The sequence below is a fragment of the Panthera pardus genome, unplaced genomic scaffold (genome assembly GCF_024362965.1).
Source record: "Panthera pardus isolate Hobbes unplaced genomic scaffold, ASM2436296v1 HiC_scaffold_17, whole genome shotgun sequence".
NCBI lineage: Eukaryota > Metazoa > Chordata > Mammalia > Carnivora > Felidae > Panthera > Panthera pardus.
Window position 1 is genome coordinate 13,355,104 of NW_026526732.1, and position 16,664 is coordinate 13,371,767.

Below are 16,664 nucleotides of genomic sequence, written 5' to 3' on the forward strand. Positions count from 1 at the left end.
AGCTTCTCCGCATCCTTTTCTACACTTTGTCTGTCTTTTTGATTTTAGTCATCCTGGCAGGTGCGAGGTAGCATCTCATTGTGGTTGTGATTTGGATTCTCTGTAATGACTGATGATGCTGAGCATCTTTTCATGTGCTTATTGAGAAAAACTCACTTTTGATGTCTGCACACAGTCTGAGCCGGAAGTTCTAATTGTGTTCAAATGCAGTTTTGAATATTTCCCCCCTTTTTGGAGTCTGTTTTGGTAGAGAGCAAAGAGGTTTACTGACTGATACTTGACGTCGGTTGCAAAGTTAGTTCATCTTTACCCTCCATTTTATGAAAAAACATTGGCAACACCTTGTGGTGGCTTTCTGGTAGTAGATGAGGAAAAGTTATTGCTTAAAGATGTCTAATCTTACAAAAATAAACTGTAAAGTAAATCAATTTTGCTTGATTTTGAAGCTCCTATGTTAATATTGTATGCTTTTCTCTACCCTTTGGAGAGACCTCTTTTGTTTCAGTTCTTCCTAATGCCATGCCTTTGATATGGCCCTCTATCAAGCTTATTCTCAGAGTAAGATGTGAAACACCTAGAGACTAAAAAGTACATTGTGGACAAAGAAATATTGCTGTGTGTCTTTCCCAAAATTATTTTCAGGGAATGAAGGAATAAAGGACCAAAGTTCTAATGGGTATTAAAGCAATATCCAGAGATGAAGATTTTCTTTGGGTAACCTATATCATTTGGGGTCCTTTCAGTTGCGTGTGATTGATAACTACACTGACAGTTGCTTAACGAAGGCAATGTATTGGCTTCCAGAACTGCAAGGGCTCCAGTAGAGTGACCGAGATCCATATTTCAGCTATGTCCTATAGATTGGCTCCATTCTCACGATTCTTGGGGTGATCTGTGGAAGCCTCCAGCTCATATTATCACATGTTTAGGAAAACAAGAGAGATTGATTCCCTGATATCCCACCCAAGTCTCAGAACTGAGTCTTCCTGGCCCCAGTTGTTCTGACCTGAGACATCTGCTTATCCCTGAATCAATGACTCTGGCCAGTATGTGGAACTGTCATTGACTTAGCCTAGTTCATGTGGTCCCCCACTAGATCCCATGCAGAGTCACGTCACTGGAAGCATTTGGGCTGAGGTTAGCAAGTTGTGGTTAAGAAGGGGGTTGGAGGTATGTGGCAGCATGAGAAATGATCATTATCTGCTCAAAGCCACATATCACATGGGGATTCCTTCTCTCAAAGGGCAGTTTTAGGAAGGACATTAAAAACTTATCAGGAGCAATGGTTCTCAAGCTTTAGATTATATATTAGTTTGCTAGAGTTTGGTTGTCCCATCAGTGTATTTTAGAAGCAGATAACTTGTTTCACAGATTCACAGATGGAGAGGAATTTTGCCACAGGATGAATCATTCTCTGAGTCTCACCAATACCACATTTAGATGCTATTTGGATTAGATTTTGGACTTAGAATTGATGTTGGAATGGGTTAAGACTCTTGGAGATGTTGGGATTGGGTGAATGCATTTTGCATGTGAGAAGGACGTGAATTTGGAGGGAGCTAGCTGGTGGACTATCACGAGTTCAGTTTTGTCCTTCCAAAATTTCTATGTTGAAATTCTAGTTCAAAAGTATCTTAGAATGTGCCCTTATTAGAAATGAGGTTGTTGCAGATTTAATTAGTTGAGATGAGGTCAGGAGGGGGAGCCCCAAATCCAATGTGACCGACATCCTTCTGAAAGGAGGAAATTTGGACACAGAGACACACACAGAGGGAAAACACCCCATGAAGACTGGAATTCTGCCACAAGCCAAGGAACTGACAGAATCTAAGAGAGAGGCCTGGAACAGAGCCTTCCCTAGTGCCTTCGAAGGGAACATGGCGCTGTCATTACAAAGTACCATAAACTGAATGGCTTAGCAACAAAAATTTATTGTCTCATAGTTCTGGAAGTTAGAAGTGCGAGCAGGGCCTGGTGTTCAGACCACAATGTCTCATGTTCTCAATTTGACTTTAACTGGGTTTCTTGCTATTGCTTTTTAAAAAATTTTTATTTTAATAGAGGAAACAAAGGTGTCTGAAGATGACGAAATGGAGAGACTCTACAAATCGTTGGAGCAAGCTAGTCTGTCTCCTCTCGGGGACCGACGGCCTTCAACCAAAAAGGAGCTGAGAAAGTCCTTTGTGAAGCGATGTAAGAATCCATCCATAAATGAGAAACTTCACAAAATCCGAACCTTGAACAGCACATTGAAGGTAAAAAATTTCAGATTGTGGATAAACTCTGGGTGTGGGGCAAGGAATGGCTGCTTCTGCAGAGATTCATGCCCACCGGTGTGTGTGTTTGGGTGGAGGGGAGGGCAGTAAAAGTAACTATAATCTCTGTAGGTTGGGATGAACTTTGGCCTCCTTAAAGCACTAGAACATTCGCACAGTAGCACCAAATGCACTTTTCTACAATAGGCCTTGATTTTTACATTCACTTTGGTATAAAAGTTCAAATGTCAAGCTCCTAGAAGATAAGGACCACGTGTAATATTTTTTGTACCCTTTACTTAGCACAGTAAATGTTGATGAAGGCTTGGGATAGTCAACTTGTGAGAATAAACAGTGAGATTCATAAGATTTTGGAATTTCATTGGATTCATTAAAGAGTGCCATTCTTCTTCTCTCCTACTTCCAGAAGAAAATATCTAGATTTCAGATAGAGCCAAGACTTCATGATTCTCAGACCTAGGCTCTGGAGTGAAGAAACCCGTGAGAGACAGGCAATGGAAAAGGTACACTCGATGGTAATAGACTAGCAGGTGTTTTCACAATGGGAATGAGGCACAGGGCGCAAAACGTACTGAGGCTATTTCCAGGTCCTCTTCAACTGAAATGGTTCTTCCCAACAAAAGCATCCTGCTTTCACATGTAGATTATAGCATGAACAGGAGGAGGCCAGGATACTTTGTAAAATAGTCCCAAATCAGCAGAAGATTTATAGATGCTGAAAAGCCTTGATAGATTCTGCAGTTTCATTCTGGGTTGTATATGTCCTTTTGCATCAAGAATTTGAGTCTCTTTCCAGGAAGAAATAGCAATCAAAAGCCAAGGCTACAAAGAAACGGCTGAGGGACTCTTCGTCAGATGTCCCTGTTAGTAGAATAGCTAAGCATCCTAAGAGGCTGCAAAAATGAGGCTGAAAAAGAAAAGGAAGAGCAGTATTTTAATGATACAAAGAAAAACAAAGTGTAGAGAAATTCTCTAACGTTTAATGATAGACATTAGTAGCACTCCTTTCAGAGCCAAAAATGTTCTATTCCATGGTATGTATGAAATTGATAAACATGTTTGGTCATTCAGTGTAGTATATTTTACGATCTTATTTGTGATAACTGATGTGAGTGAATACATTTTTCATTAGACCAATATTTCCTGAATCTTACTGTGTACCAGGCTCTATTCTTGGGCACTGGGACCACTGAGTGCACCACACTGGATGGTGGAAACAGAGAGGAAAATAGAATGCGGTCTGCTGAGCGGTGTAGCTGATACAAGCTTGGGTGCTTTGGTAGCCCCAGAGGAGGGACATGGCTGCCTATCTGAAGCCATTAGGGACAAAGTCATGAAGATGCTGACAACTGGTCCGTGAGTAAGAGATGAAGAATATTAGGGTTAGAAGGAAGGACATTCATGGAGGAGGAAATGTATGTCAATGGATGATATATTGCAGTCCATGTTGGGAGAAACAAGGAACATGCTAAGGAGAGGATGGACAGTTCAGGCCATTTCTAGAAGGAGAAAGACTATGGTCTTAGCAGAATAGCTAAGAACAGCATAGCAACTCAGGACTCTAGATGGTCACAGGACCATGCCCTGACCTGGCCACAGGGAGGCCAGGTTTGTACAAAGAATTCAAAGCTTTTATTGGCCCATAATATGATTCTCTGTGACCTCTTGCTCTCCATGCACTGTGGCCACGGAATTTATGAATTCAGCTTTTTCTTTTCTCCCTGTGTATTTGTTATCTATTGTGAGGTAACAGCCCCAAATTTACCAACTACAGACAATGAACATTTGTCTTTTCACGGTTTCTGTGGGTCAGGAATCTTGGCATGGAGCTAGATGCTTCTCCCCCAGGTCTCTCACAGACTACAATCCCGGCATCAGCCGGGACTTTGTTCATTCCTCCACTGGGGAAGGTGTGATCCTAGGCTCTATCTATCATATGGTTGTTGGCAGGATCCAGTTCCTTGCATGTTGTTGGAGTGAGGTCCCAGTTGTTCACACATTTCCTTGCTCTGTGAACATACGGTAGCTTCCCAAATGGAAGTTGGCTTTCCCCAGAGTGAGTAAGACAGGAACAGTGAGTGAGCAAGATGGATCAGTCCTGTCTCAGCTGTGACACCATATTACAGTTACAGGGCACTGTGCATTAGGAGCATAAAACTTTGGTATAAAAGTCAGCCCGTGTTCAAGGAGGGGAGAATTACATAAGGGTGGGAATGCCAGGAAGGCAGGGAGCATAGGGGGCCATCTCAGGGGCGCCGGCCACACCCATGTGAACATCTGTTGTCTCTGTACATTGCTGCAAAGGATCCCTTTCCACAGGATCCCTTAGACCTCACAAAAATGTAATGCTAGGCTGCGGAAACATAATCCATGTTATACGGTCCTCCTGTGAACCTCATCATGAGGGGGAAGTCATGCTGATGTGGAAATTGGCCTTTTGGGGAAAAAAAGCACATCGGCCTATTTACCGGAGAAAGATCGTTCAGTACATGTATGATTATTCATGTCAAAAGTCTTTAAGACTTACTTTAGCTATTTTTAATCGAATCACATTTAATTATAATTGTTTTAAAATTCAGAGCAGTTGAGGGAAACGGGAAAGATGCCTGGAAGGGGCCACAGGACAGCTTCTCAGGTCACCTTCTGACCTCAGTGGTGGCCGGTTACAAGATATGTCCATTTCGTGGTAATTCATCAAGCACAAGCCTTTTTATATGAGTGCTTTTCTGTACATATTACATTGTAATATAAATGTGATTTGAAAAATACTTCAAAGATGCGGTGTGGACAAACACACTGTTTCATACAGAAACAAGGAAACTTTTAACAATAATGTTTATGTTAGTGATAGGCACATTCCATAAATAAAGAAAAATCCCTGCATTGGGATTGTATTGGAACAAATTCTCTTCATGGGAATTCTTCCAGGATGTTGAATGAACTATCATGTCATATACTAAATGTAGATCTTTAGGAAGTTGTGATAACTCAACATCCATTGACTTTTGGCTAAATGTGTCTTTATTTTAAAATGAACGATTAATGGGTCTGCCTGGAACTTTCTCTCAGGGTTATTCTGGTCTGTGTCCAAAGAGAAACGAACCCTCCTTTCCTCAACTGCTCTGGTAGAAGACATTTCCAGCGCTTAGTTCTTGAATCAGGCACTGACTATTTGGAGTGAAAAAGGAAAGTATAGCATTGTCTCTTTCATGGTATTATCTGGAAGCCCTGCCAGACCCGGCCTGCCTGCCAGAAGACCAGGAGGATGTCGTAAAGGTAGTTCAAAGCGTCCAGTGGGCCTCCTGCACCACAGCAGGGAGAAGCAGGGCCAGTGCATCATGCTGCTGACTGAGTGCTGGGCTAGGAAGCAGTTCAGAGGCTCTTTTTGTTTTATTAATTTCCTTCCTTTCTATTCTCGTCTACAGTAATTTCTTTTTATCCATAAAAGAACTTAACACAGACTTGAGCCAAACGGTAAGAAACTTGAACTGCTCAGAGCTGAGAACTATATGAGAAGTGTCAGGCCAAAGTTGAAGAGACCCTTTCCTGAAACCTTTGATCGCATTTAGAGGGGTGGTTTATTCATTTTGCCTTAAGAGAATCAATTCTTCACATTTTGTTACTCTGCAAAGATCTTCGTTCTTTTGATAAAATATTAGGATCTCTCTCTGAAGTGGATGTCACAATTTTTGTGTGTGGAAGAAACTAGAGATTTAAAAATTTCTTATTGAGTTTTAAGTTGTCATTCCCGTATAGTTAACATAAAGGGTCGTATTAGTTTCAGGTGTACAATATACTGTTTCAGCACTTTTGTACCACACCTGCTGCTCATCATGAGAAGTGGACTCTTTAAACTCCATTAAACTCCATCACCTGTTTCACCCCAGATGTCAAAATTTAAGGACAACGTAAAACTCCTTAAATAACTTCATATGAATAGCACTATTGTGATACCAAAGGAAGAAAGCTTATTTATTTTTATTTTTATTTTAGGGGGGAAGATGGTTATCTGAATGTAGGTGTTGAGAACTCAGAGGGAAGAGAGAAGACTCCCTTGGCCTTGCTTGACTTTCTAGCACCAATCTTTTCTGGTTATCCACTCGTCTACCCTGCCATCCCTCTGCTTCTGGTTCATGGTCAACCTGCTTGTTATCACTCCTTGGTTACTTTACCACTACACAATTTTTCTTTTCCTTCCTGGAATCCACATGTATTTATATATATATGTTTTAACCTCCATCTGTCACCACATTATTGCTCTCTTGACTCAGAATTATAACTCTTACCACTCAGACTACTATGTACATAGTACTTTATTGGAGATCCACATTTCAAGAAAACGGGGAAAAAAAAGAAGCAAAATGTAGTAAAATGCCCCAAGTAAAACATAAGTTAAAGCGTGAAGAACAAATAATACATTTTTGTGCCAGTGTTTGTGATCATCTAAAACCAGATCCCTCATTTGGATCGAATAAATGCTACCAGTTCTAGAATCTCTAAAACGATATGCAAATGTATAGATATAAATATCTATATATTTATATGTAAACAAATAGGACATATGTAATAAATAATATGTATATAAAATACACACATACATATAAACATTTTTGTTTGTTTATGGAGAGGATTTCCTTAGGCTCTAAATAGAGTTCACGATATAAAAAAGATTTAAAAGCAGAGGCGCCTGGGTAGCTCAGTCACTTAAACATCCACCTCTTGATTTTGGCTCAGATCACGATTTGTGCTTGGTGAGTTTGAGCCCTGTGCTATGCTCTGTGCTGACGGTGCAAAGCCTGCTTGGAACTCTCTCTTTCTCTCTGCCCTTCCTCTGTGCTCTCTCTTCTCTCTCTCTCTCTCAAAATAATAGACATTAAAAAAAGAGATTTAAAAGCAAATGGGTAATTATTCATTCACATTTTATTTCATATATTCTTTCTTTTTCCAGCAAGCATTTAGTGAATGTCTACCACGTATGAACCGTTCTTTGATGCACTTGGGGTCTCACAGTGGGCATACGAGACAAAAATCCCTTTCCTTAAGAAGCTTATGTTTAGGTAGAGGAGAAAATAAAAATAACTAAGTAAATAAATCAATTTTATAGTACTCTAAGTGATGATAGATAGAGAATAGAAGTGGGGGTGAGGAGTGCTGATGGATTGAGTTTTAATTAGGAAAGGCATGAAAAGCCTTTTTGAAAGATGAAATTTGAGTAAAATCTGAAAAGAAGGGAGTGAGTCTTGAGGCTATCTGAGGCAGAATGTTACAGGCAAAGAACAAAAATGCAAGTGCCTTGGTCCGGGAATGCCTAGGAGGCTTAAGGAAGAGCAAGGAGGTCGTTTGGCTGGAGTGTTTTGGGGGGCTGGAGCACAGGGAGAACAGCTCAGAGGGACAACGGGGGATTCCATCACATAGTGCCTTAGTGCCACTGCTAATACCTTAACTTCAAGTCAGTGAGATAGGAAGCCTTTGGAAGGTTCTGAACACAGGTGTGCTGTAGTTTGACATATTTGGAAAGTAGAGCTCCGGATTTGCTGGTGGACTGGCAGTGAGAGAAGGAGTCAAGGGTGACTCCAGTGTTTGGCCCGAGCCACTGGAAACGTGGAATTGCCATTGGGTGCTTTGCAAAAGGCCATGGCGGGAAGAGGTTTCAGTGTGTACTGGAAATTGGGGTGGGTGGGACACTTAGAGAATAATAGGAGCCTCGTTTTGGACGTGTTACATTTGAGATGCCCCGTTCACGTCCAGGTGGAGCTGCAGAAGAGGGGGTGTAGACAAACAAGTCTGAAGTTCAGGGGAGAGATTAGGCTTGCACAATAAATTTGTGACCCTTAGTGCCTAGGGAGAATGGGAGGCATGAGATTACCAAGAACGTGGATGTACATACAGAGGCAGCTAAAGGCTGAGGTTCTAGAGCTCTCCAATCTTAAGAGATTGGACTAGAATGAGGAATCCGCAATAGAGATTTAGAATAAGTGGCCATTTTGGGGATGAGAAAAATGTGCCACAGAAGTGACGCGATGAAAGTGTTTAAGAAGGAGGAGCCGATAGTTTCAGATGCTGTTGGTAAGTAAGTTAATGATAGTTACTGGATTTAGCAACATGGAGGTCACTGATGGCCTGAGCAAGAGGAGTTCGGGTTGAACCGTGATGGGCGTGGTTCTATGAGAGAATGGTCAAGGGGACATTGGAGACAAGGTGAAGAGTGGACCATTTGCTGGAGCAGGGATGTGGGCTTGAGAGAAGGCTTTGAAGATGGGAGAGGTAACGGCACACACGATGATCAAGTAGAGATGGGAAGTTAATGAGTCACAGGGAAGAAGGGAGAATTGCCGGAGTGGGTTTCTTGAGTATGAGGGAGTGGGTGACAGTGCACAAGTGGAGACTGGCCTTTGCTAGGAGCACAGATATTTTATCCAAAAGAACGGGAAGGAAGGCAGGGATGTGCTTGTGTTGATATAGGGAGTGGGCAGTAGGAACTTGGGAGAAGTGTTCTTTTGATCGTTTCCATTTCCTCAAAAAAAAAAAAAAAATAGAAAACAAGGTCTTCAGCTGCAAAGGAGGGTGGGGGAGGGAAGGAGATTTGGGAAGAGATGGAAGGTTTTGAAATAGTAATTTGGGAGATTGGGAGAAAAAAGGGGTAGGAAAATATGACTAATGGATAGTAGTGAAAGGCACTTAGTGGCAGTGGTCATAAATTTGAACTACAACCCCTGATTCTGGTTGTGAATTTTTAGCTACACGCATGGTGGCCTGGGGATAGGCAGAAAGATTGGTTTAAAATAAACATGTATTGACTGTCTCCCTGGCACTTGGCATTGTGTTACGTGCAAGACACACGGGAATGAATAAAATGTCGATTTTCTTAAGAAGCTTTAGAATACGGGGTGCGTGGGTGGCTCAGTCGGTTAAGCGTCTGACTTCTGCTCAGGTCATGATCTCACAGTTCGTGAATTTGAGCCCCACATTGGACTCTGTGCTGACAGCTCGGAGCCTGGAGCCTGCTTCGGATTCTGTGTCTCCCCATCTCTCGGCCCCTCCCCCACTCATGCTCCGTCTTTCTCTCTCTCTCAAAAATAAAAAAACACTTAAAAAAACTAAAAAAGAAGCTTAAGAGTAGGTGGCGTGACAGATCCATGAACATCTAAGTATAACATGTTAAGTTCTAAGCATTGGAAGGCATGAGAGCATAAATAAAGCTTCTCAGTGCATTTAGGGGTTCAGAGAAAATTTTCTGGAGAACAGGATGCCTGAAGTGTGTATAGATTTATGAGTTATAGTAAAATCCGGTAAAGAAAGATTGGAAAGTGTTCCATGTGAAGGCAACTCCAGGAAGTAGAGTTCACCAGAAGAAAGATATGGAAGGTCCTGCCTGTGGCACAACATTGCGGAGTGTGGACTGGCATTGTGTGGGGTAGGGGGGCGGGAATGCACATCAACACAGAGCAGGAAATGAGAAGGGCGTGGGGATCAACAGATAGAGCTCAAATCCTTAGGACCTTGGACATGAAGGAGGACCATTCAGAGGACTCGGCATTCTGGGTGGATGTCCTGCACGGCCCGTGGAGGGTGGATTTAAAGTGAGGATTAGGGGTGGGGACACATCAGGTGTGATGAATTGGATTAGGATTATGGTCAGATGGATGGTGGAAACAAGAATAGATTTGAGATAAAATTGTCAGGACTGAGCGACCATTATTGAACGTGGAGGCTGTTACACCTCATTTTTCTCTCATTCCTTGGCTAAAGAACACTCCCTTCACCTGACCCAGGCATTTCAGATGTGTGTGTTACTGGTTACAGAGGAGGCAGGGTAAAACAATGCAGATAGATCGTTTGTTCCACTAGTATCATCGAAACACACACTGTTTTGATGGGAGGCTAGTAGTCTTTTCTTTGAACAAAAAGGTAGCCTATATATTTATTCAGTGTGTGTTAACTAAATACATGCACGTGAGTTATTAAAAATGAAGATAATTTAATAAAGATATATTTTGTGCCATCTTGTGTCTTAGGGAATGTACTACATCCCAGTTTTACTTAGTGAAGTTTGGGTGGTCAATGAAATGATCATACAGTTGTAAGTTGTAGAAGAAATAATGGTCACTCTGAGATAGAAACATTACCGAGGTGTGGAATAAGGGTCGGTGAGGGAAGATCCATGTGGGAGATCCTGGCTACGTTCTTCTACTGGCCCTTGGGTAGGAGAACTTAACGTCTTCTTGGCAAATGTATGCAAATGGATGTCCTGTCATATCTCTTAGGCTTCCGGATTAGAATATTAATGTGTAAAAACACTTTGATAATTTTATGGCGAATGTATATGTGTATTTGTAAAAGATTTGAAGAGGGTTTATTGAAATTAAAATACTCACTACATCTCCCCACCCCCCTCCTTTTTTTTTTTTTTTTTTTTTTTCCTTCTTGGACAGTGTAAAGAACATGACCTGGCCATGATTAACCAGTTGCTGGATGATCCGAAGTTGACAGCCAGAAAATACAGGGAGTGGAAGTTGATGAACACCCTGCTGATCCAGGATATCTATCAGCAGCAGCGGGCCCCCACGTCTGCCCACGAGGGCACCCCCCAGGGACTCGAGAAACCACCTTCCTCTGCCCATGTTGGAAATTCTATCTGAGAACAAGCCAACATTCTCTCCCCTTTTATCGTACCCCGAGCAGCTCTTCAAGATGTTGCGAGAGCTCTCCTTAAAAGGAAAACTGAAACCAATTCCTCAAGCAGTGGCTACTCCTCTAAAGACGCGACTTAGGTGAGGACCTACTGTGTTGGCAACAGGAGCCCTCCTTCCGGTGGCAGTGCTTACATGGAGACTGGAGGGATTGAGCTCAGTTGAACAAACACCGTGTCCCTCCTAGGAGCTCATGGTTATGCTAGGCTTTAGGTGGGATGTGAGAAATGTGTATTCTGTTCTTTGCCCTCAAGAGAACGACAGCGGGACGAAGATTCTGATGGACAAAGATCACGTTCTACCAAGGATCATTATTCATAGAAGTGTTGTGTTTTCCAAAAGAAGAATGTAAGGATGTACATATTCCACTGGGTTGGGTAGTTGAATTCTTCGAATCATTTATGTTTTGAGTGGAGGAATGTGTTTTATGGCAGCAACTGGAACGAGACAGTTGTGTTGTGGAACCAAAATCTCTTGCCTTTGGTCCAGAATGGTGGTGCCTTTTCCGTGAGCTGAGAAATACTTCAGAGCGAGTGGTGTGTGGGAGAGCCCGAGGAGGAGGTGTGCCCTGTCTTCCCACTCTCTCAAAGGACAGCTTGATGTTTCCACACTCTACCCAGGTGGGGGGGATCTGATTAAAGTTTCCTTTCCACAGAGCAGCTACAGAAATACGTTTCATTACACTTTGAGACCTCCACTCCCTCCTAGCCTTTCTAAACCACTGTAGGAGATAGAAATAAGTCCAGCAGGGAATGTTTGCTGCGTTCGTCCCTGGGTGTGGTGTCTCTGCACAGTGTCAATTTATGTCCAGTTTCCCCAGGATCAAGATTGACAAGACGATTCTGGTGTCTGAATGGTTTTGATATCCTGACTCCAGAAAACCCAATGAAAACAACAAAAGAGTTAAAATATGATTATTTTATTTTTGTATGTTTATGTCTCACTTTGGGTCCTCTGTGAATAGCTCTCTATAATGTTTGTTATTTAAGTATATTTATAGAAGGTCAAGTTACTAGTGTTGTAAAAGATGGTAATTATACATTTTGCTCAATGTATATTCTCTAAGTATATACTTTTTTGCTTGAGAAAGTAGGAATACTGTTGATTCACTGGAGTTATTATGTTGCACTATGCTGTATGAGGAATGCTCAGGATATCTTGTGGGATAAATATGGAGGCATGCGTTAATAATCTTCCATTTTCTGGCTTCTTTCTCTTTCTCTCTCTCTCGTTCTCAACCCAGAGTGCTCAGATTTCTCTATCTGTGGTCAGGCATTCTTTTAACCAGAAAAGGATTTTCATCTTAGGTTATTTCTTGTAGTGAATAAACTTTGTAAGCTTTATGCCATTTATGCCCACAAGCCCTAAACCAAATGAAACACAGCTAATGTGGTCTTTTGTCTAAGGTCTAATAGAAATTTTGGGGTCTGTTAAAGAGAACTCGTTTTATTACTAATTACGAATATTTCTCATAAGAATAACCACAACCCAGCAAAAACCCAGTTTGGCCTTACCCCTAGCAAATGGTCAGGCTAACACAGTGTGCTTTATAGAGTCAAAGTGTGGCTTGACATTCAAGTGGAAATAACCATCTTTTTTTATCCGCAAACTAGATGGAAATAGTTGTTGAGTATTTCCTCAAGCTTTACTCAGAAGTGTTAATACTTTGTAAACAACAACAACCCTCGTATTAAGAAAGAAAAAAAACAGGAAACAAGTCAGAGTACTAGAAGCTTTTGTAAGATAAGAGTGACATAAGATTTTGTCAGTCCCTATGGCCCAGTAAACATTTAAGGGGACCTATCCCAAGTGGAGTGTGCTGGGCCAAGGACTCCCCGGAAGAGGGGGCCTGGCCCCCGGTGAATGTTCTGTTGGCCCCAGCTCTGGACGCAACCATACAGGTCCTCAGATTAGACCCCGAAGCTCCTGCTTTGAGAGGCCAGTGCTTTACTGTCTTTACTCTGGGAATCATCACTGATTATTTCTACAATTAGCAGCTGTTAGAAGGTTAATTGTTTAGGATTCACAGTGTAAACAGATTGTTGAGAGGAGACATAATAATGGACATAATAATTAATAATTCCACCTTCTTTCCTTTGGCTTGAAATACTAACCTATAAACTTCAAAACAATTTTTCTAAATTGAGGTGCCCCAGAAGCTTTTGGCCCGGGCTTGTGAATACACCTCAGTGCTCTACTTTGGCTTTGGCTTTTCATGAATACACGCTTAGGTGACCGTGTAGGGTAAATTCCTTAGGAGCACTCCAAATTAAAGGCAAAAGAGGTCCATGAGATTGCTGAATTAAACCTTTTAGTTACTTTTCAAAGTCAGGTTAGTCTAGAAGCTTTGGCTTTGTTAAAGCACATACTGTGCAGAATGTCCCCCAGTGAAAGTGAGATCCAACTGCCCCGTCCTGCCCCCTCTCTTCTCGACCAGGCTCACCTTCTGGTTAGTGTTTCACCCTCTGAAAACACTTTCACTCTGCATTACTTTGTGTTAGGAAGTAAGGGGCTGCTTCTGTGAGGTCCCAGCTTCAGCTGTGGCCACTAAGAGAAAGTGGAGGGTAGTGGGAAGTGACAGGAAGAGTGGGTGACACTTTCCCTGACACTCAGTTTAGGAATAACTCAGCCTTTTTGTTGTTGTTGTTGTTGTTTTAAAGGATATTAGGAAAACTGGATTACTTCCAGTTTATTCCTGAGGGTTAGGTCATCTCTGAAATGGATTTTGGGTAGTTTCATGGGGTTCACAGGGTAACTCTTTTGCCCGTTCCTGTAGACGGAGGGTCTGAAGGCTGTGAAATGACCCAGAGCCATGCCAGCTCAGGAAGCAGAGAACCTGAGTGTAATCAGGTCCAAACCTGTGGCACCTGCTGTGGATTAGGATCTGGATGGGACTCCTCTTTGGGGTTGTGTGGAGGACCATTTCTCTCTGTTGTTAGCCTGTAGACCCAAACTAGTGCCTGATAGGATACCTCGGTGGCTGGAACATTGCAGCACGCACTGAATCAAATGGTCCCACACTTGAAGGGCGTCTATTACTTTTAATAAGTCTTTGTTCCGGCACAATCTCAGCTTGGCATCAAAGACCTAAGAAGAATCATAAGGTATATATTACTGCCAAGACTCCCAGAAGCCTAAGAAAGATTATGTTTGGAGTCAGATTTCAGTGTGAAACCCAAGCCTTATATTTACGTAGCACTTTGTTGTTTGCACGCGTGCGTGTTTCAGGCTTCCCTCCCTTTCCCTCCCCAGTGGTCTTGGTGGGATGGCTGTGGATTATCACTCCTCCTTTTTTGACAGGGAGGAAAGAAACTCCTCCCATTTCTCTCATTCTTCTCTCTCCCGGTTCCTTGCTCAGTCACTGTTGGGCCCCAGCCCTTTGACGTGCAGTGTGCATGCATTGCCGGGGTGGCCGGGATGGCTTTTGTGAAGTCATCGGCTGGGAGCCTGAGGGGAGGCTCTTTTACTTGAGCACGGTCTCTTCCCCAGGGCTGAGGGGCTGCTGTCCTTCCTGCAGCAACCGACTGCTGGGTTGACCATGAGTTGGGGTGTGACCCAATCACTGTGCTTCCTTTTCCTTCCTTCTGTAACTTCCATGCTTGTTGGGTGCTGTGAGATCCGCGGATGAATGAGGTGGTTGAAGAAATGGAGATCATTTGTTTTCCTTTAAAAGCCAGTCGGAGATGGAGTCTGGTGACTAGTCCCTCAGCCTTCCTCTCCCAATTTCTTCTCCTGCAGCATTTTGATACAAAGCCATGCAGAAGATGTGGGTAATTTAGGTCCAGAGGATGCCCATCCAAAACAGGCCAGTGTGTTAAAAATAACCAATAACTTTTGGTTCGTTTTAGGGTATATCTCTTCTTCAGTCTATTAGAATATGATATTTGAGAGTCCAATTTATTTTCCTTCTAATTTTTTGTGTACTTACCTCGCAAGAGAAATCGAGTCCTAGAAATGTCAGGTGGCCGCCCTGCTAGGGTTTTGTAATATGTAATGAAAAAGGAAAGCCCCTGAAACTGATTTTTAACAACCCATATGAAGCGGGTTAGGGAGCGGGAATAATTCCAGCCGTCACAGAAAGCTCCTCTCTCTGAACAGGATTTTGACAGCTCTGTGTCCTTCTACGTTGTGAGACAGGAAGCAATTTCCCTGCTTCCTCTGCACATTTTTACTCTTCCCCATTCTACCATAGACCACAGAAGACATTAAAAATGATTCTCCGTTAAAAAACAAAGTTTGTCCGTATCTCTTCCTGTGAGACTTAACTGCACTATATTGATACTTCTTCATGTTGCGTCCAAAGGGGAAGCATGCCCCGTGGACACATTTAGCATCCCATAATAAAAACCAGAATTTTTAGTCACCGTAGACTTTAATGTCCTTGCATGATGGGGATGTGACTGTTAGTGCTGCATGGTGTTTGGGGCAAGATGATAATGTGGAAATGACACCTTCAATGTCATTGTGCTTTCCTTCTCTGTCACCTATCCTCTTTGAACAGAAAAAAAGAGGCACGGCTCATTTCTTCTGCTTTGTTTTTTGAGAGTGACTTGTAAGATACAAATAAAAACAAGAGAAAATATATCTAGTAAAATGACATGGAAAAAATATCGAAATCTACTACTGTGTTCATTTTCTGCCCTGCTGTGCTGCTTCCTCCAAGAACATGCTCCCCTGGAAGGGTTTGAGGACTGGGCTTTTAGTTTCTGTAAAGGTTATAGTGCCCTCTGGTGGCCATCATAAGAATAACTGATTCTAGACTCTTCTTATTTTCAAAGCATTTAATTGTGTTGGAAAGTCTGTTTCAGTAATAACAGATGTGATTATTCTCCAGTGGTCCTTACCTTACAGGCTTGTTAGTAAAAATATGTATTTTTTCAAAATTGTTGGTCCACAAAATTTGACTTGCACGTTACATTGTTAGGCACTCACACTTTATTCAGAGAATTTTTAAAATTTGCAGATCATAAAAATTAAGACCTGTGGCACGTATGTTCCCTAAAACATGTAAGCTGTTTTTGGGAGAAATGAACAAATATTGAAATAGCATAATAAATTGCCTTTAGTTTGGATCACTGAAGGGAGGAAGTTCACCTGTGTTCGAACTGGATTCACACATCTTTAATTGCTGTCTACACAAAGGGTTATTCCCCCCCCCCCCGCCCCCACTCTCCCAGTTCTCACTTCGCATGTTCAGCCCTACCCTCTGTTTTCTCCATTGGGCTACCACCAATTATGTCTAGGCTCCCACATAGAAGTGGGAAAAATTATTCTAGACCAAAGGGATGAGCAAAAGGCATATGTACGGTGTGTTCTTGATTTCTAGAACAATCTTATAGTTTTCTATTGCTGCTGTAACAGATTATTACAAATTTAGCAGATTCAAAGAATGTGTTTTCTTATGGTTCTGGAGGCCAGATTTTAGCTTTCTTGGGCTAAAATCAAGGTGTTGGCAACATTATGTTTCTCTGGAGGCCCAGGGGAGAATACATTCCCTTCCCTCTTCAGGTCCCCCACATTCTTTGCTTCTTGGCTCCCTTCGTCCATCTCCAAAGTCAGCAATATCGTATCTCTGTGCACGCTTCTTCCTAGTCACACCTGCTTCTAAGGACCCTTGTGATTACACTGGGTCCATTTGATTGATCCAGGAGACTCTTTGCATTTTAATGCCAGCTGATTAGCAATGTAACTTCAATCT

General features: G+C 42.2%; 1 protein-coding gene across 7 annotated transcripts in view; it reads left to right on the top strand.

Annotated features, from left to right (window-relative positions):
• Window positions 1–15,576, top strand: part of IPCEF1 (interaction protein for cytohesin exchange factors 1) — a 181,759-nt gene extending 166,183 nt beyond the window's left edge. For all 7 annotated transcript variants that reach the window (XM_019412629.2, XM_019412631.2, XM_019412633.2 and 4 more), the window contains 2 exons: window positions 2,062–2,255; window positions 10,709–15,576. In XM_019412629.2, coding sequence (XP_019268174.1) covers window positions 2,062–2,255; window positions 10,709–10,915 — 401 coding nt within the window. In that variant the 3' untranslated portion in view covers window positions 10,916–15,576. The remainder of the gene's footprint in view (window positions 1–2,061; window positions 2,256–10,708) is intronic.
• The last annotated feature ends 1,088 nt before the right edge of the window (window positions 15,577–16,664 follow it).